Source organism: Bufo bufo, chromosome 2, assembly GCF_905171765.1.
Source record: "Bufo bufo chromosome 2, aBufBuf1.1, whole genome shotgun sequence".
Classification (NCBI taxonomy): domain Eukaryota; kingdom Metazoa; phylum Chordata; class Amphibia; order Anura; family Bufonidae; genus Bufo; species Bufo bufo.
In genome coordinates this window covers 25,917,440-25,945,376 of record NC_053390.1, presented here as the reverse complement: position 1 = coordinate 25,945,376, position 27,937 = coordinate 25,917,440, and the positions used below count along the sequence as shown (strand labels likewise).

The following is a 27,937-nucleotide window of genomic DNA, read 5'->3' as shown; positions in this document are numbered from 1 at the left end:
ATCAGAGAAATTACACAGGAGAGAAGCCATATTCATGTTCAGAATGTGGGAAATGATCTTTTTTTTCATTCATACCATTCTGTTTTTTTTTATCACTTTTTTTTTTTGTGGGAGGTGAAGAGACCAAAAAAAATACTAATCAACCATTTTGACATTTTTTTATTATTTTGCCATATCTTTAAAATATTTTATAGCTTAAAAGTATGGACGCTTTCGCACGCGGCGATACCTATGATGTGTATTTTTTTTATAGTTTCCATTTTTTATTAACATTTTGGGGAAAGGGGGTGATTTTTTTTTTATTTTTTTTATTTAAACTTTATCTGGACTATCAGAACTTTTAACTACTTGTCTTATCTTGCCTTATATCACAGGGAGGAGGTTTATAATTATATTCAATTCACATAATCAGAGCCACTGCTTCATTTGATTATTGCAGCAGGAGCCACCACCTGTTTGTGGATTGGATGAATTTGGCTAAATGAACCTGAGCAGCCATTCCATTCTACCCACAACTATTTATCATGTACTTTCAGCAGCTATTTTAACGAAGTGATACAACTAGTATTTTAGTGTTTTTCATTTTGTGTATCTACAAGCCTGTATCTTATATAAGATTTTTTGATGTATGTTTATTTTATAGGCATTGGTTATAGTAACTAGGGTGTCTTCGTACTCCTGACCTGGAGTTATTTTACGGATTATCAGTATATTTATCAATAAAAATAGTGTGAATACATTAAATAGTGTGAATATATTAAGTTTGTGTTCCGGATATTAGAGTGCCCATCTATTCTTTTGATTAAATTTTTGGTGATCTGAGTGCGACATCAAATTGGCGCACCTTGCTATCCCAAACCAGAGGTAGAGCTGTCCTATACCCCTTTCTTTTCCAAATTTGTGTTGCAGGAAGCCTAAGAGGCTGATAATCTGTGGTTTAGAACTATCCACCCTTTAATAGAATTCAAGCTGAATAGATTCACTTGATCCTTGTGTAAGCCCTTTTAAGTGGAGACCTGGCTACGTCAAGGTCTTCTGGACTATGTCTTAGAGACCATTAGGTTGATATAGTGGCTGTATGGTTGAGTATCCACAGGTTCTGGCAGAACTGAGTGCTCTAGACACACACAATTTGCACTGGGGGAAGTCTTCAGATACACCATTGTCTCATTTGAATGAGTTGGGATCAAAATAAATGTTTCATGAATTGCAAACCAGAGTGTGGCAAAGATCTTTATGATTTAATCAAAGAGGCCTCAAGATAGTTAAAGAGGCTGGTCAAACTTCAGGCTGACAAACTGAACCTCTTCAGGTCTTGGCAGAGTTCAGTGTCCTAGACGCACAGAAACTGCAGTGGGGGAAGTCTCCAAGTTATACTCTTGACTCAACTGAATGAGTTAGGAAAAATGATCTTTTGGTAGATTGAGGCCCAAAGTGTGGTATGATCTTCATGACTACATCAGAGAGGCCTCTAGATAGAGATCGAAGCTAGCAACCTTCAGGCTGTCAGGCTCAATCCTTCCAGATATTGGCAGAGTTGAGTGCCCTACATATTAAGGGTCTACACTGGGGGAAGTCTCACTAACATGACCTCTCTGGCCCGAACAGTATGATGGCTGTACTGTCGTCTGGTCTAGCCTGATTTTTATCAATAACCTAATTATCATGGAAACTGGAGGAAAAATGTAGGCCAACCTGAACCTCCAAGGAATGTACAAGCTATCTGCTGACAAGGGATTGTCTGCCTAATAATGGGAAAGGAATGTTTCCATCTTGGCACTGAACGTGATTCCACTGAGCAATTTGTTTGAAGATCTTGCAACTGTATTACACTGGTGCTCTTTTCTTTATACTCTCTCGCTAACGCTGCAGTACCGCAGCAGTATCACCACTGCTGCAACAAACAAATGAAACTAAAATCAATACTCTGGTTTCGCGCAACAATACTCCATACTCCTTACAGTACTATAAACATAGGAAACCATGCATTCACAGCATTACAGTACAGACCAAAAGTTTGGACACACCTTCTCATTCAAAGAGTTTTCTTTATTTTCATGACTATGAAGGCATCAAAACTATGAATAAACACATGTGGAATTATATACATAACAAACAAGTGTGAAACAACTGAAAATATGTCATATTCTAGGTTCTTCAAAGTAGCCACCTTTTGCTTTGATTACTGCTTTGCACACTCTTGGCATTCTCTTGATGAGCTTCGAGAGGTAGTACCCTGAAATGGTCTTCCAACAGTCTTGAACGAGTTCCCAGAGATGCTTAGCACTTGTTGGCCCTTTTGCCTTCACTCTGCGGTCCAGCTCACCCCAAACCATCTTGATTGGGTTCAGGTCCGGTGACTGTGGAGGCCAGGTCATCTGGCGCAGCACCCTATCACTCTCCTTCATGGTCAAATAGCCCTTACTTTCAAAGTTTTCCCAATTTTTCGGCTGACTGACCTTCATTTCTTAAAGTAATGATGGCCACTCGTTTTTCTTTACTTAGCTGCTTTTTTCTTGCCATAATACAAATTCTAACAGTCTATTCAGTAGGACTATCAGCTGTGTATCCACCTGACTTCTCCTCAACACAACTGATGGTCCCAACCCCATTTATAAGGCAAGAAATCCCACTTATTAAACCTGATAGGGCACACCTGTGAAGTGAAAACCATTTCAGGGGACTACCTCTTGAAGCTCATCAAGAGAATGCCAAGAGTGTGCAAAGCAGTAATCAAAGCAAAATGTGGCTACTTTGAAGAACCTAGAATATGACATATTTTCAGTTGTTTCACACTTGTTTGTTATGTATATAATTCCACATGTGTTAATTCATAGTTTTGATGCCTTCATAGTCATGAAAATAAAGAAAACTCTTTGAATGAGAAGGTGTGTCCAAACTTTTGGTCTGTACTGTACCTATTTGCACTTTGCTGTCCCTTTTTTGCACGTATAGATACTCCTTTGTTTCTTGTACTTGTATATTGGGGTGGGGGTAAGCTATATGCTTTATATTAACTCAAGCTTGCCCTGGCCGGTGACACCGCTCAGTATTCGAATAGCTAGCTCACACTCAAAGACGAGCGCTGTGTGACGTCACAAGGCTAGGCTACGGATGTCTAGGAGTGTCAAAATAGCTCCAACATGTTTTGAATAATCGTTATCCTTCATCAGGGATCCAAGCTGTTACTCATAGTCTTTCTGATATAGGCGTCTCTTCCCTTAACTCTCTCTCATGCCTGTTTCATTCATTTAAATGCAAACAACTCAATCTCCGCATTTAAAGGGGTTGTTCGGGTTTAGAGCTGAACCCGGACATACCCCCATTTTCAGCCAGGCAGCCCTCCTGACAAGAGCATTGGTGCAGTTCATGCTCTGATGTACTCCTTTGCCCTGCGCAGGACAAAGGCATTTTCCGGAGTTCTGGTGATGAACGGGGCTCTCTATGGGGCTGCCAGGAAGCCCGGTGACGTCATCGGCACTGATAGGCGGGCTTTAGCGCTGCCCTAGCCAGTAAAATGGCTAGGGCAGCTCTAAAGCCTGCCCATCAGACCCGGTGACGTCACTAAACACAGTGTGCTATGGTAAATAAAAGAGCCCTTGCTGTGCGCGATCCAGCGCAGGGCAAAGGAGAGCATTGAAGCATGAAATGCTCCAATGCTAACATCAGGGGGGCTGCCTGGGTGAAATTATGGGTATCTCCGGATTCAGCTCTGAACCCAGACAACCCCTTTAACCCTAATGGTGCTAGTGTGGATTAAAAATCCAAAGTTTGAAGATCTCTAGATTCAGAGACCATTCTCCTGGAAAGGTTAGACCTTGACTGTCGGTCAGCAAGAATTTGGAAGGAGCCTCAAACAAGTACAGCAGACAGATGGGTCAGGTTTCTGTCCACGTCATGATCTTTCCCACTTCTTTCAGAAGGGTTTCTGATTTGGTGCCACCCTGCTTACAATGTCTGCTCTTACACTGACTGCTTCCTCAAGTCTTTGGGGTGAGTCAGACGTGATCTTCTATAGCATTAAAGTCTTTTGGGTTTGAGGAAAGATACTTCTCAAAGGACTCCAAGAGCCCAATGACTATGTTTCTGTAGGTGCAGTTCTCAACCTACTTCAGAGCCATTATTAGTTAACAGAATTCAGATAGGCTGGAAAACAAAACACTCGTCTCTGAAATGTTTCTACCATCTGTAGGATTGACAAGCTTGAAATGACAGGGTACACCAAATATTGAACTCCTTTGGGTTAAGGTTTCCACAAGCTTAGGATGTCACGTTCAGGTGTGGGAGAGAAACACCACACCGAACATAGGAGAGAAAAGGGTGAGGGAATAAGGCCTGGAAACTAGGGAAAGGAGATGGAAACCTCCTAGTTAAACCCTAATCAAAGTCCTAACTACCAGTATGAACAGACCCCAGAGGTAGGTGAGTTCATACACAGGAATATCCAATGTTCTAACTCACCCTATAGGACCCTGGTACTAATGTCAGGAACGAGACAATCTATTCCTCCAAAAGGAAGGACGAACAGGAGTCTCTCCGGTATAATCCGTCTCTCCGGTATAATCCGAAAAAACGGATCCGGTATTTATTTTTATTACAGATTTGAATGTCTGCGCATGCGCAAACTGCAAAACCAGATCCGTCGATGCGGCAATTTCCAAAACACTTGGAACCAGATCCGGCATTAATACAATTTAATGGAAATGAATGCCGGATCCGGCAAGTGCGGCAGTGTTTCGGAATTTTGGCAGCAGAAAATACCGCAGCAAGCGGCAGTATTTTTTCCAGCCAAATACCGTAAAAAGGACGGAACTGAAGACATCCTGATGCATACTGAATGGATTACTTTCCAATCAGAATGCATTGGGACAAAACTGATGAGTTTTCTTTCTGGTATTGAGACTCTTCACTGGATTTCAATACCGAAAAAGAATAACGCTAGTGTGAAAGTACCCTCAGGCTGACACATAACGGTGACCTCAGGGCCGGCGCCACCACCCGGCAAACCCGGGCAAAGGCCGGGGCCCCCTGCTCCTGGGAGGGCCCACTGTGCCCGCTCACTTCTGCAGCTGTGTCCTGCCTGTTTTGAATTCTAGGGCAGCTTACCCCAGCAATGCAGACAATTTTCGCCATGTGCACTGCTGGGGTAAGCGGCCCCAGAACTCAGAACCGGGTAGATGGAGTTGTTTTGGTAGATGATCGATCCTATGCTAGAATGTAGTTGTTAGAAGGAGTTCTGTGACATCACTGGTCACATGCTCCTTCATGGTCACATGACAAACCCTGACGGCAGCAGCAGCAGCTTGTGGAAGGAGGAGGGGCTGTGTGTGCAAGATGCAGAGTGAGATAGGATGTGCTGCTGGAGAACCAGAACTTCATGAGGGGAAGCATATGGAGCTCATATATGAGGGGGCAGGGGGAGCACTCAGGGGCCGTGGGGTTAAAGTGAAGTGGAATCTGGTGCAATTAATAGGGTTTATCATACAGATTTAGGTGTATTCTGAGGGCCATGATGTGTGTGTCTGTCTGTCCCTGTGTGTGTGTGTCAGTCTGTCCCTGTGTGTGTGTGTCAGTCTGTCCCTGTGTGTGTCTTTCAGTCTGTCTGTCCCTGTGTGTCTTTCAGTCTGTCTGTCCCTGTGTGTGTGCCCCTTTCTGTGTCTATGGCCTCATGCACACCGGCCGTGGGCATCACGGATGCGGACCTATTCACTTGAATGGGTCCGCAATCGCTCAATGGGAAGCACTACGGAGTGCTTCCATGGTGTTCCCGTCCGTGCCTCCGCACCGCAAAAAAATAGAACATGTTGTATTTTTTTGTGCGGTGCGGCCGGATCATGGACCCATTCAGGTTGAATGGGTCTCAATCTGTCCCGGCCGCCGCACGGACGTTGCCAGTGCATTGGGGACCACAAATTGTGGTCCCCAATGCACGGAACGGACTAACGGCAGTGTGCATGAGGCCTGAGGCATTGCTTAGACTCCATCCCACAGTCTAGCCAGTGCCTAATGGGTTACGGTTTAGACCACCTTGTGGTACATGTTGATAATTCCCTTTTAAACCCCAGTCCATGTCCCCTCAGTGCTGGGAATCAGTGGGAGTCATATTATAAGGTAACAAAAGGTTGGAGCAGAACTAAAGGTGGAATTCCCTTTTAGATAGAAGTTGGTTGATGATTACACAGGTGTCTGTCCCTGTGTGTGTGTGTGTGTGTGTGTGTCTGTCCCTGTGTGTGTGTGTGTCTGTCCCTGTGTGTGTGTGTCTGTCTGTCCCTGTGTGTTTGTGTGTGTGTGTGTCTGTCCCTGTGTGTGTCTGTCCCTGTGTGTGTCTGTCCCTGTGTGTGTGTGTGTGTGTCTGTCCCTGTGTGTGTGTGTATGTGTCTGTCCCTGTGTGTGTCTGTCCCTGTGTGTGTCTGTCCCTGTGTGTCTGTCCCTGTGTGTGTCTGTGTCTGTCCCTGTGTGTGTCTGTGTCTGTCTGTGTGTGTCTGTCTGTCTGTCTGTCCGTGTGTGTCTGTCTGTCCGTGTGTGTCTGTCCCTGTGTGTGTGTGTGTCTGTCCCTGTGTGTGTGTGTCCGTGTGTGTCTGTCTGTCCGTGTGTGTCTGTCCCTGTGTGTGTGTGTCCCTGTGTGTGTGTGTCCCTGTGTGTGTGTTTCTGTCCCTGTGTGTGTGTGTGTCTGTCCCTGTGTGTGTGTGTGTCTGTCTGTCCCTGTGTGTGTGTCTGTCTGTCCCTGTGTGTGTGTCTGTCTGTCCCTGTGTGTGTGTCTGTCTGTCCCTGTGTGTGTGTCTGTCTGTCCCTGTGTGTGTGTCTGTCTGTCCCTGTGTGTGTCTGTGTCTGTCCCTGTGTGTGTCTGTGTCTGTCTGTGTGTGTGTCTGTCTGTCTGTCCGTGTGTGTGTGTCTGTCCGTGTGTGTCCGTGTGTGTCTGTCTGTCCGTGTGTGTCTGTCCCTGTGTGTGTGTTTCTGTCCCTGTGTGTGTGTGTGTGTCTGTCCCTGTGTGTGTGTCTGTCTGTCCCTGTGTGTGTGTGTCTGTCTGTCCCTGTGTGTGTGTGTCTGTCTGTCCCTGTCCCTGTGTGTGTGTCTGTCCCTGTGTGTGTGTGTGTCTGTCCCTGTGTGTGTCTGTCCCTGTCCCTGTGTGTGTGTGTGTGTGTCTGTCTGTCCCTGTGTGTGTGTGTGTCTGTCTGTCCCTGTGTGTGTGTGTGTGTGTGTGTCTGTCCCTGTGTGTGTCTGTCTGTCCCTGTGTGTGTGTGTCTGTCTGTCCCTGTGTGTGTGTGTCTGTCTGTCCCTGTGTGTGTGTGTCTGTCTGTCCCTGTGTGTGTGTGTCTGTCTGTCCCTGTGTGTGTGTGTCTGTCCCTGTGTGTGTGTCTGTCCGTGTCTGTCCCTGTGTGTGTGTGTGTGTCTGTCCCTGTGTGTGTGTGTGTGTGTCTGTCCCTGTGTGTGTGTGTGTGTCTGTCCCTGTGTGTGTGTGTGTGTCTGTCCCTGTGTGTGTGTGTGTGTCTGTCCCTGTGTGTGTGTGTGTGTCTGTCCCTGTGTGTGTCTGTGTGTCTGTCCCTGTGTGTGTCTGTGTGTGTGTGTCTGTCCGTCCGTCCCTGTGTGTGTCTGTCCCTGTGTGTGTGTGTGTGTGTCTGTCCCTGTGTGTGTGTGTGTGTCTGTCCCTGTGTGTGTGTGTGTCTGTCCCTGTGTGTGTGTGTGTGTCTGTCCCTGTGTGTGTCTGTGTGTCTGTCCCTGTGTGTGTCTGTGTGTGTGTGTCTGTCCGTCCGTCCCTGTGTGTGTGTCTGTCCCTGTGTGTGTGTGTCTGTCTGTCCCTGTCCCTGTGTGTGTGTCTGTCCCTGTGTGTGTGTCTGTCTGTCCCTGTCCCTGTGTGTGTGTCTGTCCCTGTGTGTGTGTGTGTCTGTCCCTGTGTGTGTCTGTCCCTGTCCCTGTGTGTGTGTGTGTCTGTCTGTCCCTGTGTGTGTGTGTGTCTGTCTGTCCCTGTGTGTGTGTGTCTGTCTGTCCCTGTGTGTGTGTGTCTGTCCCTGTGTGTGTGTGTCTGTCTGTCCCTGTGTGTGTGTGTCTGTCTGTCCCTGTGTGTGTGTGTCTGTCCCTGTGTGTGTGTCTGTCCGTGTCTGTTCCTGTGTGTGTGTGTCTGTCCCTGTGTGTGTGTGTGTGTCTGTCCCTGTGTGTGTGTGTGTCTGTCCCTGTGTGTGTGTGCGTGTCTGTCCCTGTGTGTGTCTGTCCCTGTGCGTGTCTGTCCCTGTGTGTGTCTGTGTGTGTGTGTCTGTCCCTGTGTGTGTGTGTGTGTGTGTCTGTCGCTGTGTGTGTGTCTGTCCCTGTGTGTGTGTGTGTGTGTGTGTCTGTTTCTGTGTGTGTCTGTCCCTGTTTGTGTGTGTGTCTGTCCCTGTGTGTCTGTCCCTGTGTGTCTGTCCCTGTGTGTGTCTGTCCCTGTGTGTGTCTGTCCCTGTGTGTGTCTGTCCCTGTGTGTGTCTGTCCCTGTGTGTGTCTGTCCCTGTGTGTGTGTGTGTGTCTGTCCCTGTGTGTGTGTGTGTCTGTCCGTGTGTGTGTGTCTGTCCCTGTGTGTGTCTGTGTGTGTGTCTGTCTGTGTGTGTGTGTGTCTGTCCGTGTGTGTGTGTGTGTCTGTGTGTGTGTGTGTCTGTCCGTGTGTGTGTGTGTCTGTCCGTGTGTGTGTGTCTGTCCGTGTGTGTGTGTCTGTCCGTGTGTGTGTGTCTGTCCCTGTGTGTGTGTCTGTCCCTGTGTGTGTCTGTGTCTGTCCCTGTGTGTGTGTCTGTCCCTGTGTGTGTGTCTGTCCCTGTGTGTGTGTCTGTCCGTGTGTGTGTGTCTGTCCGTGTGTGTGTGTCTGTCCCTGTGTGTGTGTCTGTCCCTGTGTGTGTCTGTGTGTGTGTGTGTGTGTCTGTCCCTGTGTGTGTGTGTGTCTGTCCCTGTGTGTGTGTCTGTCCCTGTGTGTGTGTCTGTCCCTGTGTGTGTGTCTGTCCCTGTGTGTGTGTGTGTCTGTCCGTGTGTGTGTGTCTGTCCGTGTGTGTGTGTCTGTCCCTGTGTGTGTGTCTGTCTGTCCGTGTGTGTGTGTCTGTCCGTGTGTGTGTGTCTGTCCCTGTGTGTGTGTCTGTCTGTCCGTGTGTGTGTGTCTGTCCGTGTGTGTGTGTCTGTCCCTGTGTGTGTGTCTGTCCCTGTGTGTGTGTCTGTCCCTGTGTGTGTGTCTGTGTCTGTCCCTGTGTGTCTGTGTCTGTCCCTGTGTGTCTGTGTCTGTCCGTGTGTGTGTGTCTGTCCCTGTGTGTGTGTGTGTGTGTGTGTGTCTGTCCCTGTGTGTGTGTGTGTCTGTCCCTGTGTGTGTGTCTGTCCCTGTGTGTGTGTGTGTGTGTCTGTGTGTGTCTGTCCCTGTGTGTGTGTGTCTGTCCCTGTGTGTGTGTCTGTCCCTGTGTGTCTGTGTGTGTGTGTCTGTCCCTGTGTGTGTGTGTCTGTCCCTGTGTGTCTGTGTGTCTGTGTGTGTGTGTGTGTCACCATCACCATGCCCACAGTGTTCCCTTTGTCTTGACACAGCTGCATCAGGACATTCTGTGCGGGGCAAGATGAAGATGAAGATGGAAGAGGCAGCACCGCCAGCATGGAGTCCGTGGTAGAGGCACACTAAGGACGCAGGTAACACTACTACATGATCTACACTAGTGTTATCTGTGGTTTACATAGGACTGCAGGTAACACTACTACATTTTCTGTACTCAGATAGCCATGACTGTGTTATCTATGCTGTTACATAGGACTGCAGGTGATATCTACAGTATTATCTGTACTCAGATAGTTACCACTGTGTAAGGGGGCCCACTGAGACTTTATCGCCCAAGGGCCCACATGATCCTGGAGCCGGCCCTGGGTGACATCATCACAAGTCCTTTTCTCCTTTGCTGAACCACATCCCCTGTACTGATCACATGGCGGTGACATCACCCCAGGTCCTTCACCACCTCCTCTCTCCACTGCTGAGCTCTGCTCCCTGCACTGATCACATGACAGTGATGTCACCCCAGGTCCTTCACCACCACCTCTCTCCACTGCTAAGCTCCTTCCCCTGCACTGATCACATGACAGTGACATCACCCTTAGATCCTTCACCACCTCTCATCCTCTCCACTACTGACCCCGCCCCTGCACTGATCACATGACTGTGACGTCACCCCAGGTCCTTCCCCCTCCTCTCCACAGCTGAGCCCCGCCCCGCCCCCTGCACGGATCACATGACGGTGACGTCACCGCAGGTCCTTCAGCTCTGGCAGTGCAGCAGATACTGGGCAGGTCCTGGTCGGTAGTCAGGGCTCTTGTTCTCTCTGGTAACAGCCATTCCTCCAGCCTGCAGGTAAGATGAGCTGTGAGGAGACAGTGTGGTGGAGAGCTCAGACATGTCACCTCTGGAGATTCTCCTCCATTACACACAAGGAATCCTTCTCCGCTCCTCAGCTTAGTATGATGGGGGGAGTAGTAGTGGGGATAGTGGGGGTTGTCATCATTCTCTGGCCCCTGACTGTCCTGGTGAGGGGCCCCTGCCTCCAGGAGGAGAATGAATGGAGCGGGGCCCGGCCTGAGCTCAGCTCTCTCCAGTCTCTTCTCTAGGAGTTGTGGACACAGCTGAGCACAGCCCAGAGGTGGGACCTGCATCTATCAGACATTTATCTCCTGTGGAGTCACCAGAAATCTCCATGTTGGGGGCTCTGAGATGCGGGGCCCCTCCAGGCTCAGTAAGTGCGGTTCTGGAGGTGACATCTGGTCTTGTCCCCTGAATAATTTCCTCTCCTCTTCTCATAAAGGCACCTGAAGTACTAGAAGCCTCCAGCTCCTCCAGTTCTCTCCTCTTCTCCTGAACGACCACCAAGGATGGACAGGAAGGAGATCAGCAGAAGAATATTAGACCTCACCTTGGAGATCATCTCCCTGCTGAGCGGAGAGGTAAACTTCTCTAGATTTCTCTCCTCTTTATTGTATTCTGTAACAAGTCAGACATCGGGAAGGAGAATCCATCATAGGAAGTGATAGGAAGAGTCCAGGGTCCTGGAGAACGGCCTCCAGACCTTCCAAGTGACGGAGAACCTGAAGATCAGCCCCCAGTATGGTGAGTGATGTATCATGTGACCAGTGACCAATAGTCATGTTGTAGGAGCCATGAGAAGGTAAGTAGGCACGTTGTACCAGGAGGAGAGCACATGGCCCCTGAAGGGTTTATTCCCTAAGTGTCTCTCTCCATCCACAGGAGTACACAATAGTGAAGAAGACATCGGGGGACTGTGTGACTCCCATCATCCATCTCCAGGAGTCAGGAGGGCGGAGCAGGACCCCTCACCCCATCACAGAGCCTCCCCCTCACCCCCTGATACATGAGCAGAAGATCCTAGAACTCACCCACAAGATGATGGAGCTGCTGACTGGAGAGGTGACACTGCTGGGAATGCTGGGAAATTCTCCAGTAACAGCACTGGAGGGGTCTGGGTGATGACGGTGTCATTGTGTTGTCAGGTTCCTATAAGGTGTCAGGACGTCACTGTCTATTTCTCCATGGAGGAGTGGGAGTATATAGAAGGACACCAGGATCTGTACAAGGAGGCCATGATGGAGGAGCACCAGCCTCTTATATCACAGGGTAAGATCCGTCATGTGCAGTGTATACACGTGTGTGCAGTGACATGTAATGGAGGAGCACCAGCCTCTTATATCACAAGGTAAGACCCGTCATGTGCAGTGTATACACGTGTGTGCAGTGACATGTAATGGAGGAGCACCAGCCTCTTATATCACAAGGTAAGAGCCGTCATGTGCAGTGTATACACGTGTGTGCAGTGACATGTAATAGAGGAGCACCAGCCTCTTATATCACAAGGTGAGAGCCGTCATGTGCAGTGTATACACGTGTGTGCAGTGACATGTAATAGAGGAGCACCAGCCTCTTATATCACAAGGTAAGAGCCGTCATGTGCAGTGTATACACATGTGTGCAGTGACATGTAATGGAGGAGCACCAGCCTCTTATATCACAAGGTAAGAGCCGTCATGTGCAGTGTATACACGTGTGTGCAGTGACATGTAATGGAGGAGCACCAGCCTCTTATATCACAAGGTAAGAGCGGTCATGTGCAGTGTATACACGTGTGTGCAGTGACATGTAATGGAGGAGCACCAGCCTCTTATATCACAAGGTAAGAGCCGTCATGTGCAGTGTATACACGTGTGTGCAGTGACATGTAATGGAGGAGCACCAGCCTCTTATATCACAAGGTAAGAGCCGTCATGTGCAGTGTATACACGTGTGTGCAGTGACATGTAGTGGAGGAGCACCAGCCTCTTATATCACAGGGTAAGACCCGTCATGTGCAGTGTGTACACGTGTGTGCAGTGACATGTAATGGAGGAGCACCAGCCTCTTATATCACAAGGTAAGAGCCGTCATGTGCAGTGTATACACGTGTGTGCAGTGACATGTAATGGAGGAGCACCAGCCTCTTATATCACAAGGTAAGAGCCGTCATGTGCAGTGTATACACGTGTGTGCAGTGACATGTAATGGAGGAGCACCAGCCTCTTATATCACAAGGTAAGAGCCGTCATGTGCAGTGTATACACGTGTGTGCAGTGACATGTAATGGAGGAGCACCAGCCTCTTATATCACAAGGTAAGAGCCGTCATGTGCAGTGTATACACGTGTGTGCAGTGACATGTAATGGAGGAGCACCAGCCTCTTATATCACAAGGTAAGAGCCGTCATGTGCAGTGTATACACGTGTGTGCAGTGACATGTAATGGAGGAGCACCAGCCTCTTATATCAAAAGGTAAGAGCCGTCATGTGCAGTGTATACACGTGTGTGCAGTGACATGTTCTTTATATGTCAGTCATATCCATAGGGCTCCATTCACATGATTCTGCATTGTATATATATTGTAGATTATACATGAAGTTTATGGGCAATGTCCGCCCCTGTACGACTGTTTGTCATCAATGTAAAACAGGCGTGTGTTATGTAAGTCGTTGGTGTCTGAATAAAATGTGAAAAATTTAGTATTAAAATTCTTGTCCGGCATCGGCTTTTTATTGCTAAATGTGATCATGTTGTACATCACTTAAGCGATTATCTACTTATCCCCATCAGACTGAACGTGTGACTTCTAGCAATAATTGCATGTCCCAGAATGTTCTAGCTGCCCACAGTCCGAGAAGATATAAGTGAGGGACATGAACATGTGGAGTCACTGTGGGTAGAGATACATGGAGGCAAAAATAATAATAAATTACTAATAGGAGTCTACTATAAACCACCTAATATACCAGAGTCCACAGAAAATCTACTTCTAAACGAGATAGACGAGGCGGCAAATCATAATGAGGTGGTTATTATGGGGGACTTCAACTACCCAGATATAGACTGGGAAACTGAAACTTGTATATCTCATAAAGGAAACAGGTTCTTGGCAATAACCAAAGACCTTACCCAACTGGTTCAGGACCCGACTAGAGGGACGGCCATATTGGACTTAGTATTAACCAATAGGCCTGACAGAACAACAGACGTGCAGGTTGGGGGACACCTGGGAAATAGTAAACATAAAGTAATAACCTTCCAATTATCATTCAAACAAGCGTTTCTACAGGGAGGAACAAAAATACCAAACTTAAAAAAAGCTAAATTTAGCCAACTAAGAGAGGCCATAGGCCTAACTAACTGGGACAAAGTCCTCAAAAATAAAGATACCGCCACAAAATGGGATATTTTTAAAAGCATCCTGAAATCTAATTGTGAGAGGTACATACCGTATGGGAATAAAGGGTTAAAGAACAAGAAGAAACCAATGTGGATAAACAGAACTGTAAAGAAAGCAATAAATGACAAAAAGAAAGCATATAAAACACTAAAACAGGAGGGTAGCGAGGAAGCACTGAAAAAATATAAGGAAAAAATAGAACATGTAAAAAACAAAAGCCGCCAAACTAGAGACCGAGAGATTAATTGCCAAATTGAGTAAATCTAACCCTAAAATGTTTTTCAATTATATAAATGGTAAAAAGTATAAATCTGAAGGTGTCGGCCGTCTACAGAGTAATGAGGGGGGAGTCGCAGAGAGCGACGAGGAGAAAGCAAAGCTATTAAATATTTTTTTCTCCAGTGTATTCACTGAGGAAAATAAACTGTCAGATGACATGCAGAATGTAAAAATAAATTCCCCATTAAAAGTGTCCTGTCTGACCCAGGAAGAAGTACAACAGCGACTTAAAAAGATTAAAATAGACAAATCGCCAGGACCGGATGGCATACACCCCCGTATCCTAAGGGAATTAAGTAATGTCATAGCCAGACCCTTATTTCTGATATTTGCGGACTCTATACTGACAGGGAATGTCCCACAGGATTGGCGCATGGCAAATGTGGTGCCAATATTCAAAAAGGGTCCAAAAACAGAGCCTGGAAACTATAGGCCGGTAAGTTTAACATCTGTTGTGGGTAAACAGTTTGAAGGTTTTCTGAGAGATGCTATCTTGGAGGACCTCAATGAAAACAAGCAAATGACATCATATCCGCATGGCTTTATAAGGGATTGGTCATGTCAAACTAATTTAATCAGTTTCTATGAGGAGGTAAGTTCTAGACTTGACAGCGGCGAATCAATGGATGTCGTATATCTGGACTTCTCCAAAGCATTTGACACTGTACCGAATAAAAGGTTAGTATATAAAATGAGAATGCTCGGACTGGGAGAAAACATCTGTATGTGGGTAAGTAACTGGCTCAATGATAGAAAACAGAGGGTGGTTATTAACGGTACATACTCAGATTGGGTCACTGTCACTAGTGGGGTACCTCAGGGGTCAGTATTGGGCCCTATTCTCTTCAATATATTTATTAATTATCTTGTAGAAGGCTTGCACAGTCAAATATCAATTTTTGCAGATGACACTAAACTGTGTAAAGTAATTAACACTGAAGAGGACAGTATACTGCTACAGAGAGATCTGGATAGACTGGAGGCTTGGGCAGAGAAGTGGCAGATGAGGTTTAACACTGACAAATGTAAAGTTATGCACATGGGAAGGAATAATGCAAGTCACCCGTACATACTAAATGGTAAAACACTGGGTAACACTGACTTGGAAAAGGACCTAGGAATGTTAGTGAACAGCAAACTAAGCAGTAAAAACCAGTGTCAGGCAGCTGCTGCCAAGGCCAATAAGATAATGGATTGCATCAAAAGGGGCATAGATGCCAGTGATGAGAACATAGTCCTACCACTTTACAAATCACTAGTCAGGCCACACATGGAGGACTGTGTACAGTTCTGGGCTCCTGTAAACAAGGCAGACATAGCAGAGCTGAAGAGGGTTCAGAGAAGGGCAACTAAAGTAATAACTGGAATGGGGCAACTACAGTACCCTGAAAGATTATCAAAATTAGGGTTATTTACTTTAGAAAAAAGACGACTGAGGGGAGATCTAATTACTATGTATAAATATATCAGGGGTCAGTACAGAGATCTATCCCATCATCTATTTATCCCCAGGACTGTGACGGTGATGAGGGGACATCCTCTGCGTCTGGAGGAAAGAAGGTTTGTACACAAACATAGAAGAGGATTCTTTACGGTAAGAGCAGTGAGACTATGGAACTCTCTGCCTGAGGAGGTGGTGATGGGGAGTACAATAAAGGAATTCAAGAGGGGCCTGGATGTATTTCTGGAGTGTAATAATATTACAGGCTATAGCTACTAGAGAGGGGTCGTTGATCCAGGGAGTTATGATTGGAGTCGGGAAGGAATTTTTGTCCCCTCTAAGTGGGGAAAATTGGCTTCTACCTCACAGGTGTTTTTTTTTTGGCCTTCCTCTGGATAAACTTGCAGGATGACAGGCCGAACTGGATGGACAAATGTCTTTTTTCAGCCTTATGTACTATGTTACAGAATGTTCTAGCTGCATTAGAGTGTGTTCACACATGGCACATTTATTGTAGAAATTTCCATATATTGTTTCTGCAGCAGGTGCATGGATTGTTACAAGCCACATTCATGGCAGCGGGACAGTCACAGAAATGTCTGCAGCTGATCTGCTATGTGTGAACTTGCTCGTAGATAACCAGTGACTGATCTGTGCTGCTCTTATAATCTGTCCAAAAAGGGGTGATTTTAAGGTTCCACATATAGAAACAACAGGCAAGTTCTGCAGGGGCGGGGCCTACGATGCTCCATTGTGACAGAAAAGCCAACCACTAAGTGGTATAGAGGTAGACAGACTTGTGTAGCTATGCAGCAGATCTGTCCTCCAGCCTAAGCTCCTGTGATAAATGTGGAGCATCTCTAAATTTACGCTGTACCATTTTAAACAGGATTAGTAAATCTGCCCAGTTGTTTACCTAATAGTTGCAGGGTGTCCAGACCATGAGGTAGCAAAGCAAGCAGCTCCAATCCATGATTTCCCCCTTCACCAGCTCCAAACCATGATGTCATAGAAACATAGAATGTGTCGGCAGATAAGAACCATTTGGCCCATCTAGTCTGCCCAATATACTGAATACTATGGATAGCCCCTGGCCCTATCTTATATGAAGGATGGCCTTATGCCTATCCCATGCATGCTTAAACTCCTTCACTGTATTTGCAGCTACCACTTCTGCAGGAAGGCTATTCCATGCATCCACTGATCTCTCAGTAAAGTAATACTTCCTGATATTACTTTTAAACCTTTGCCCCTCTAATTTAAATCTATGTCCTCTTGTAGCAGTTTTTCTTCTTTTAAATATTCTTTCCTCTTTTACCTTGTTGATTCCCTTTATGTATTTAAAAGTTTCTATCATATCCCCTCTGTCTCGTCTTTCTTCCAAGCTATACATGTTAAGGTCCTTTAATCTTTCCTGGTAAGTTTTATCCTGCAATCCATGTACCAGTTTAGTAGCTCTTCTCTGAACTCTCTCCAAAGTATCAATATCCTTCTAGAGATATGGTCTCCAGTACTGAGCACAATACTCCAAATGAGGTCTCACTAGTGCTCTGTAGAGCGGCATGAGCACCTCCCTCTTTCTACTGGTAATGCCTCTCCCTATACACCCAAGCATTATGCTAGCATTTCCTGCTGCTCTATGACATTGTCTGCCTACCTTTAAGTCTTCTGAAATAATGACCCCTAAATCCCTTTCCTCAGATACTGAGGTTAGGACTGTATCACTGCTCTTGGGTTTTTACGCCCCAGGTGCATTATCTTGCACTTATCAACATTAAATTTTAGTTGCCAGATTTTTGACCATTCCTCTAGTTTTCCTAAGTCCTTTTCCATTTGGTGTATCCCTCCAGGAACATCAACCCTGTTACAAATCTTTGTGTCATCAGCAAAAAGACACACCTTACCATCGAGGCCTTCTGCAATTTCGCTGATAAAGATATTAAACAATATGGGTCCCAGAACAGATCCCTGAGGTACCCCACTGGTAACAAGACCTTGGTCTGAATATACTCCATTGACTACAACCCTCTGTTGCCTGTCCCTCAGCCACTGCCTAATCCATTCAACAATATGGGAGTCCAAGCCCAAAGACTGCACTTTATTGATAAGCCTTCTATGTGGGACAGTATCAAAAGCCTTACTAAAGTCTAGATAAGCGAGGTCTACTGCACCTCCTCCATCTATTATTTTAGTCACCCAATCAAAAAAAATCTATAAGATTAGTTTGACATGATCTCCCTGAAGTAAACCCATGCTGTTTTTCATCTTTCAATCCATGGGATTTTAGATGTTCCACAATCCTCTCCTTAAGTATGGTTTCCATTAATTTCCCCACTATTGATGTCAGGCTTACTGGCCTATAGTTGCCCGATTCCTCCCTACTACCTTTTCTTGTGAATGGGCACAACATTTGCTAATTTCCAATCTTCTGGGACGACTCCTGTTGCCAGTGATTGGTTAAATAAATCTGTTAATGGTTTTGCTAGTTCACCGCTGAGCTCTTTTAATAGCTTCGGGTGTATCCCATCAGGCCCCTGTGACTTATTTGTATTAATTTTAGACAGCTGACTTAGAACCTCTTCCTCTGTAAAGACACATGCATCAAAAGATTCATTAGTCTTCTTTCCTAACTGAGGTTCTTCTCCTTCATTTTCCTTTTGTAAAAACTGAACAGAAGTATTCATTGAGGCAGTCAGCTAGTTCTTTATCTTCTTCCATATACCTTCCTTCTTTTGTTTTTAATTTGGTAATTCCTTGTTTTAGTTTCCTTTTTTCATTTATGTATCTGAAGAATGCCTTCTCGCCTTTTTTCCCTGACTGAGCTAATTTCTCTTCTGCCTGTGCTTTAGAAGCTCTTATAACTTGTTTGGCCTATCTCTGCCTAATCTTATAAATTTGTCTGTCATCCTCGTTGTTTTTTTTTTTTTTTTTTTAAATAATTCCTAAATGCTATCTTTTTGTTTTTAATGATTTTGGCCACTTCTACTGAGTACCACAGTGGTCTCTTCCTTTTTTTGCTCTTACTGACAAGCCTAATGTCCCCCTTCACCAGCTCCAAACCATGATGTTCTTCTTCACCAGCTCCAAACCATGATGTTCTTCTTCACCAGCTCCAAACCATGATGTTCCCTCCACCAGCCCCAAACCATTAGGCCCCACCTTACCAGCTCCAACCATGATTCTCCTTGTTTTATTCAATTGTTTTCTAGTTGCTGTTGAAAGGCAAAATGTGTTGGCAGAGAGCAGGGCTCGTTTCCAGACATGATCAGGCTTTTCACATTTTTTAGTTTTGTTAAGTCATTATTTACTGCATGTAATCAAAGTCATGACCTGGTGTAAACCAGAATCCTGGACTTTGTCAAGAAGGTATAGAAGCTTTGTAAGGCTGGGATCACAAGTGCAGTTTTTTTTGTCCAAAGTCAGGTATGGATTCCAAATGAATGAACACTTATCCTTCCTCTTGGATCAACTTCCAGCCAAATTGGAATATTATAAGTTTGTCTACTCTGCAGTTTGAAAAAAAAATATAAAACTTTAAAACAAATTTAAATTTTTATCTTAACAGAAAATCCCAGTGAAAATGTCATGTTACCACTAGATGAAAATATCATGCAGCGCACTTCAGGACAAAACCTCATTACCCTTAATGTACATCCAGGACTTCACAGCACAGCTCTATCATATAATCCTCCTAATTATGAGGACCCTTCTCCTGACCAATCACAGATTGTTACCGCAAGTACAAGTCAGAAAAGCATTAAAAGGTTTCATTGTGGTAAAAAATCCACAAACAGCTCAGGACTTTTTAAAAACAGACGTCATAAAGGAGAGAAGCCGTATTCATGTTCAGAATGTGGGAAACGTTTCAAAAGGAAATCAAATCTTGTGAAACATGAAAGACGTCATACAGGAAAGAAGCCGTATTCATGTTCAGAATGTGGGAAATGTTTCAAAAGGAAATCAAATCTTGCTACACATGAGAGAATTCACACTGGGGAAAAGCAGTATTCATGTTCAGAATGTGGGAAATGTTTTACAGAGAAATCAAATCTTGTTACACTTAAGAGAAGTAACACAGGAAAGAAGATGCATTCATGTCCGGAATGTGGGAAATGTTTTAGACACAAATCACATCTTGTTACACATCAGAGAATTCATACTGGGGAAAAGCCGTATTCATGTTCAGAATGTGGGAAACGTTTTTCAGATGAATCACATCTTGTTAAACATCAGAAAAATCACACAGGAGAGAAGCCATATTCATGTTCAGAATGTGGGAAATGTTTTACAAAGAAATTAAATCTTGTTAAACATGAGAGAAGTCACATAGGAGAGAAGCCGTATTCATGTTCAGAATGTGGGAAACGTTTTAGACAGAAATCAAATCTTGTTACACATAAGAGAAGTCATAGAGGAGAGAAAGCCTATTCATGTTCAAAATGTGGGAAATGTTTTACACAGAAATCTAATCTTGTTAAACATGAAAGACGTCATACAGGAGAGAAGCCGTATTCATGTTCAGAATGTGGGAAATGTTTCAAACGGAAATCAAATCCTGCTGCACATGAGAGAATTCACACTGGGGAAAAGCCGTATTCATGTTCAGAATGTGGGAAATGTTTTTCAGATAAATCACATCTTGTTAAACATCTGAGAAATCACATAGGAGAGAAGCCATATTCATGTTCAGAATGTGGGAAATGTTTTAGACAAAAATCAGATCTTGTTCAACATCAGAGATGTCACACAGGAGAGAAAACATATTCATGTTCAGAATGTGGGAAATGTTTTACAAAAAAATTAAATCTTGTTAAACATGAGAGAAGTCACATAGGAGAGAAGCCGTATTCATGTTCAGAATGTTGGAAACGTTTTAGACAGAAATCAAATCTTGTTATACATAAGAGAAATCATAGAGGAGAGAAAGCATATTCATGTTCAAAATGTGGGAAATGTTTTACACAGAAATCTAATCTTGTTAAACATGAAAGATGTCATACAGGAGAGAAGCCGTATTCATGTTCAGAATGTGGGAAATGTTTCAAACGGAAATCAAATCCTGCTGCACATGAGAGAATTCACACTGGGGAAAAGCAGTATTCATGTTCAGAATGTGGGAAATGTTTTACAGAGAAATCAAATCTTGTTACACATAAGAGAAGTCACACAGGAAGGAAGATGCATTCATGTTCAGAATGTGGGAAATGTTTTAGACACAAATCATATCTTGTTATACATGAGAAATATCATACAGGAGAGAAGCCATATTCAGTTTCAGAATGTGGGAAATGGTTTAGACAAAAATCACATCTTGTTACACATCAGAGAATTAACACTGTAGAAAAGCAGTATTCATGTTCAGAATGTGTCATGCCCTGCTCAGGTTATATGCGGAGGTCTGCCAGGTTAGCAGCACGTGTGTAGGGTTTGAACGTGGGCACAGAAGTCTAGGGAGAGCTGGTAGGGATTTGTAAGGAGGTGACCTTTATCCCCAGCTTCTGGCCTAGACACTTGTTTGTGGTTTTCTGTTGTATCTTGTATCCTGTCCAGCGTGACAGAATGTGGGGAAGGTTTTTCAAATAAATGACATCTTGTTAAACATCAGAGAAATTACACAGGAGAGAAGCCATATTCATGTTCAGAATGTGGGAAATGATCTTTTGTTTTCATTCATACCATTCTGTTTTTTTTTATCACTTTTTTTTTTTTTTTGTGGGAGGTGAAGAGACCAAAAAAAATACTAATCAACCATTTTGACATTTTTTTATTATTTTGCCATATCTTTAAAATATTTTATAGCTTAAAAGTATGGACGCTTTCGCACGCGGCGATACTTATGATGTGTATTTTTTTTATAGTTTCCATTTTTTATTAACATTTTGGGGAAAGTCAACTTTTTTATTTTTTATCTGGACTATCAGAACTTTTCACTACTTGTCTTATCTTACCTTATATCACAGGGAGGAGGTTTATAATTATATTCAATTCACATAATCAGCCACTGCTTCATTTGATTATTGCAGCAGGAGCCACCACCTGTTTGTGGATTGGATGGATTTGGCTAAATGAACCTGAGCAGCCATTCCATTCTACCCACAACTATTTATCATGTACTTTCAGCAGCTATTTTAACGAAGTGATACAACTAGTATTTTAGTGTTTTTCATTTTGTGTATCTACAAGCCTGTATCTTATATAAGATTTTTTGATGTATGTTTATTTTATAGGCATTGGTTATAGTAACTAGGGTGTCTTCGTACTCCTGACCTGGAGTTATTTTACGGATTATCAGTATATGTATCAATAAAAATAGTGTGAATACATTAAATAGTGTGAATATATTAAGTTTGTGTTCCGGATATTAGAGTGCCCATCTATTCTTTTGATTAAATTTTTGGTGATCTGAGTGCGACATCAAATTGGCGCACCTTGCTATCCCAAACCAGAGGTAGAGCCGTCCTATACCCCTTTCTTTTCCAAATTTGTCTTGCAGGAAGCCTAAGAGGCTGATAATCTGTGGTTTAGAACTATCCACCCTTTAATAGAATTCAAGCTGAATAGATTCACTTGATCCTTGTTTAAGCCCTTTTAAGTGGAGACCTGGCTACGTCAAGGTCTTCTGGACTATGTCTTAGAGACCATTAGGTTGATATAGTGGCTGTACGGTTGAGTATCCACAGGTTCTGGCAGAACTGAGTGCTCTAGACACACACACACAATTTGCACTGGGGGAAGTCTTCAGATACACCATTGTCTCATTTGAATGAGTTGGGATCAAAATAAATGTTTCATGAATTGCAAACCAGAGTGTGGCAAAGATCTTTATGATTTAATCAAAGAGGCCTCAAGATAGTTAAAGAGGCTGGTCAAACTTCAGGCTGACAAACTGAACCTCTTCAGGTCTTGGCAGAGTTCAGTGTCCTAGACGCACAGAAACTGCAGTGGGGGAAGTCTTTCAAGTTATACTCTTGACTCAACTGAATGAGTTAGGAAAAATGATATTTTGGTAGATTGAGGCCCAAAGTGTGGTATGATCTTCATGACTACATCAGAGAGGCCTCTAGATAGAGATCGAAGCTAGCAACCTTCAGGCTGTCAGGCTCAATTTTTCCAGATAATGGCAGAGTTGAGTGCCCTACATTTTAAGGGTCTACACTGGGGGAAGTCTCAGTAACACCCCTGACTCATCTGTATATTGGGAACCATGACCTCTCTGGCCCGAACAGTATGATGGCTGTACTGTCGTCTGGTCTAGCCTGATTTTTATCAATAACCTAATTATCATGGAAACTGGAGGAAAAATGTGGGCCAACCTGAACCTCCAAGGAATGTACAAGCTATCTGCTGACAAGGGATTGTCTGCCTAATAATGGGAAAGGAATGTTTCCATCTTGGCACTGAACGTGATTCCACTGAGCAATTTGTTTGAAGATCTTGCAACTGTATTACACTGGTGCTCTTTTCTTTATACTCTCTCGCTAACGCTGCGGTACCGCAGCAGTATCACCACTGCTGCAACAAACAAATGAAACTAAAATCAATACTCTGGTTTTGCGCAACAATACTCTATACTCCTTACAGTACTATAAACATAGGAAACCATGCATTCACAGCATTATTCCAAAAGTTTGGACACACCTTCTCATTCAAAGAGTTTTCTTTATTTTCATGACTATGAAGGCATCAAAACTATGAATTAACACATGTGGAATTATATACATAACAAACAAGTGTGAAACAACTGAAAATATGTCATATTCTAGGTTCTTCAAAGTAGCCACCTTTTGCTTTGATTACTGCTTTGCACACTTGGCATTCTCTTGATGAGCTTCGAGAGGTAGTACCCTGAAATGGTCTTCCAACAGTCTTGAAGGAGTTCCCAGAGATGCTTAGCACTTGTTGGCCCTTTTGCCTTCACTCTGCGGTCCAGCTCACCCCAAACCATCTCGATTGGGTTCAGGTCCGGTGACTGTGGAGGCCAGGTCATCTGGCGCAGCACCCCATCACTCTCCTTCATGGTCAAATAGCCCTTACTTTCAAAGTTTTCCCAATTTTTCGGCTTACTGACTGACCTTCATTTCTTAAACTAATGATGGCCACTCATTTTTCTTTACTTAGCTGCTTTTTTTCTTGCCATAATACAAATTCTAACAGTCTATTCAGTAGGACTATCAGCTGTGTACCCACCTGACTTCTCCTCAACGCAACTGATGGTCTCAACCCCATTTATAAGGCAAGAAATCCCACTTATTAAACCTGACAGGGCACACCTGTGAAGTGAAAAACATTTCAGGGGACTACCTCTTGAAGCTCATCAAGAGAATGCCAAGAGTGTGCAAAGCAGTAATCAAAGCAAAAGGTGGCTACTTTGAAGAACCTAGAATATGACATATTTTCAGTTGTTTCACACTTGTTTGTTATGTATATAATTCCACATGTGTTAATTCATAGTTTTGATGCCTTCATAGTCATGAAAATAAAGAAAACTCTTTGAATGAGAAGGTGTGTCCAAACTTTTGGTCTGTACTGTACCTATTTGCACTTTGCTGTCCCTTTTTTGCAAGTATGGATACTCCTTTGTTGCTTGTACTTGTATATTGGGGTGGGGGTAAGGAGCCCTATATGCTTTATATTAACTCGAGCTTGCCCCGGCCGGTGACACCGCTCAGTATTAGAATCGCTAGCTCACGCTCAAAGACGAGCGCTGTGTGACATCACAAGGCTAGGCTACGGATGTCTAGGAGTGTCAAAATAGCTCCAACATGTTTCAAATAATCATTATCCTTCATCAGGGATCCAAGCTGTTACTCATAGTCTTTCTGATATAGGCGTCTCTTCCCCTCCCATTCCTTAACCCTTAACTCTCTCTCATGCCTGTTTCATTCATTTAAATGCAAACAACTCAATCTCTGCATTTAAAGGGGTTGTCCAAGTTCAGAGCTGAACCCGGACATACCCCCATTTTCAGCCAGGCAGCGCTCCTGACAAGAGCATCGGTGCAGTTCATGCTCTGATGTACTCCTTTGCCCTGCGCAGGACAAAGGCATTTTCCAGAGTTCTAGTGATGAACGGGGCTCTCTATGGGGCTGCCAGGAAGCCCGGTGACGTCACCGGCACTGATAGGCGAGCTTTAGCGCTGCCCTAGCCAGTATAATGGCTAGGGCAGCTCTAAAGCCCGCCCATTCGGACCCGGTGACGTCACTAAACACTGTGTTATGGTAAATAAAAGAGCCCTTGCTCTGCGCGATCCAGCGCAGGGCAATGGAGAGCATTGAAGCATGAAATGCTCCAATGCTAACATCAGGGGGGCTGCCTGGGTGAAATTATGGGTATCTCCGGATTCAGCTCTGAACCCGGACAACCCCTTTAACCCTAATGGTGCTAGTGTGGATTAAAAATCCAATGTTTGAAGATCTCTAGATTCAGAGACCATTCTCCTGGAAAGGTTAGACCTTGACTGTCGGTCAGCAAGAATGTTGAAGGAGCCTCAAACAAGTACAGCAGGTGCCACCCTGCTTATAATGTCTTCTCTTACACTAACTGTTTCCTCAAGTCTTTGGGGTGAGTCAGACGTGATCTTCTATAGCATTAAAGTCTTTTGGGTTTGAGGAAAGATACTTCTCAAAGGACTCAAAGGAGCACTAGCCTCTTATATCACAAGGTAAGAGCCGTCATGTGCAGTGTATACACGTGTGTGCAGTGACATGTAATGGAGGAGCACCAGCCTCTTATATCACAAGGTAGGACCCGTCATGTGCAGTGTATACACGTGTGTGCAGTGTATACACGTGTGTGCAGTGACATGTTCTTTATATGTCAGTCATATCCATAGGGCTCCATTCACATGATTCTGCATTGTATATATATTGTAGATTATACATGGAGTTTATGGGCAATGTCCGCCCCTGTATGACTGTTTGTCATCAATGTAAAACAGGCGTGTGTTATGCAAGTCGTTGGTGTCTGAATAAAATGTGAAAAATTTAGTATTAAAATTCTTGTCCGGCATCGGCTTTAAATTGCTAAATGTGATCATGTTGTACATCACTTAAGCGATTATCTACATATCCCCATCAGACTGAACGTGTGACTTCTAGCAATAATTGCATGTCCCAGAATGTTCTAGCTGCCCACAGTCCGAGAAGATATAAGTGAGGGACATGAACATGTGGAGTCACTGTGGGTAGAGATACATGGAGGCAAAAATAAAAATAAATTACTAATAGGAGTTTATTATAAACCACCTAATATACCAGAGTCCACAGAAAATCTACTACTAAACGAGATAGACGAGGCGGCAAATCATAATGAGGTAGTTATTATGGGGGACTTCAACTATCCAGATATAGACTGGGAAACTGAAAGCTGTATATCTCATAAAGGAAACAGATTCTTGGCAATAACCAAAGACCTTACCCAATTGGTTCAGGACCCGACTAGAGGGACGGCCCTATTGGACTTAGTATTAACCAATAGGCCTGACAGAAAAACAGATGTGCAGGTTGGGGGACACCTGGGAAATAGTGACCATAAAGTAATAACCTTCCAATTATCCTTCAAACAAGCGTTTCTACAGGGAGGAACAAATATACCAAACTTAAAAAAAGCTAAATTTAGCCAACTAAGAGAGGCCATAGGCCTAACTAACTGGGACAAAGTCCTCAAAAATAAAGATACCGCCACAAAATGGGATATTTTTAAAAGCATCCTGAAATCTAATTGTGAGAGGTACATACCGTATGGGAATAAAAGGGTTAAGGAACAAGAAGAAACCAATGTGGATAAATAGAACTGTAAAGAAAGCAATAAATGACAAAAAGAAAGCATTTCAATCACTAAAACAGGAGGGTAGCGAGGAAGCACTGAAAAAGTATAAGGAAAAAATAGAACATGTAAAAAACAAAAGCAGTCAAACTAGAGACCGAGAGATTAATTGCCAAAGAGAGTAAATCTAACCCTAAAATGTTTTTCAATTATATAAATGGTAAAAAGTATAAATCTGAAGGTGTCGGCCCTCTACAGAGTAATGAGGGGGGAGTCGCAGAGAGCGACGAGGAGAAAGCAAAGCTGTTAAATATTTTTTTCTCCAGTGTATTCACTGAGGAAAGTAAACTGTCAGATGACATGCAGAATGTAAAAGTAAATCCCCATTAAAAGTGTCCTGTCTGACCCAGGAAGAAGTACATCAGCGACTTAAAAAGATTAAAATAGACAAATCGCCAGGACCGGATGGTATACACCTCCGTATCCTAAGGGAATTAAGTAATGTCATAGCCAGACCCTTATTTCTGATATTTGCGGACTCTATACTGACAGGGAATGTCCCACAGGATTGGCGCATAGCAAATGTGGTGCCAATATTCAAAAAGGGTCCAAAAACAGAGCCTGGAAACTATAGGCCGGTAAGCTTAACATCTGTTGTGGGTAAACAGTTTGAAGGTTTTCTGAGAGATGCTATCTTGGAGGACCTCAATGAAAACAAGCAAATAACATCATATCAGAATGGCTTCATGAGGGATCGGTCATGTCAAACTAATTTAATCAGTTTCTATGAGGAGGTAAGTTCTAGACTTGACAGCGGCGAATCAATGGATGTCGTATATCTGGACTTCTCCAAAGCATTTGACACTGTACCACATAAAAGGTTAGTATATAAAATGAGAATGCTCGGACTGGGAGAAAACGTCTGTAAGTGGGTAAGTAACTGGCTGAGTGATAGAAAACAGAGGGTGGTTATTAGTGGTACACACTCAGATTGGGTCACTGTCACTAGTGGGGTACCTCAGGGGTCAGTATTGGGCCCTATTCTCTTCAATATATTTATTAATGATCTTGTAGAAGGCTTGCACAGTCAAATATCAATTTTTGCAGATGACACTAAACTGTGTAAAGTAATTAACACTGAAGAGGACAGTATACTACTACAGAGGGATCTGGATAGATTGGAGGCTTGGGCAGAGAAGTGGCAGATGAGGTTTAACACTGACAAATGTAAAGTTATGCACATGGGAAGGAATAATGCAAGTCACCTGTACATACTAAATGGTAAAACACTCGGTAACACTGACTTGGAAAAGGATCTAGGAATTTTAATAAACAGCAAATAAAGCTGCAAAAACCAGTGTCAGGGAGCTGCTGCCAAGGCCAATAAGATAATGGGTTGCATCAAAATGAGCATAGATGCCCTTGATGAGAACATAGTCCTACCACTTTACAAATCACTAGTCAGACCACACATGGAGTACTGTGTACAGTTCTGGGCTCCTGTGAACAGGGCAGATATAGCAGAGCTGGAGAAGGTCCAGAGGAGAGCAACTAAAGTAATAACTGGAATGGGGCAACTACAGTACCCTGAAAGATGATCAAAATTAGGGTTATTTACTTTAGAAAAAAGACGACTGGGGTCAGTACAGAGATCTATCCCATCATCTATTTATCCCCAGGACTGTGACTGTGACGAGGGGACATCCTCTGCGTTTGGAGGAAAGAAGGTTTG

General features: G+C 43.9%; 1 protein-coding gene across 1 annotated transcript in view; it reads left to right on the top strand.

The window, feature by feature from the left end:
- LOC120991220 (zinc finger protein 585A-like) overlaps positions 1-20,607 on the top strand; it is a gene marked incomplete at its 3' end in the record, with an annotated part of 30,237 nt that extends 9,630 nt beyond the window's left edge. Inside the window, exon 4 of the mRNA XM_040420080.1 lies at positions 19,268-20,607. Within this exon, the coding sequence (XP_040276014.1) occupies positions 19,268-20,607 (1,340 nt within the window). The remainder of the gene's footprint in view (positions 1-19,267) is intronic.
- Between the last annotated feature and the right edge of the window lie 7,330 nt (positions 20,608-27,937).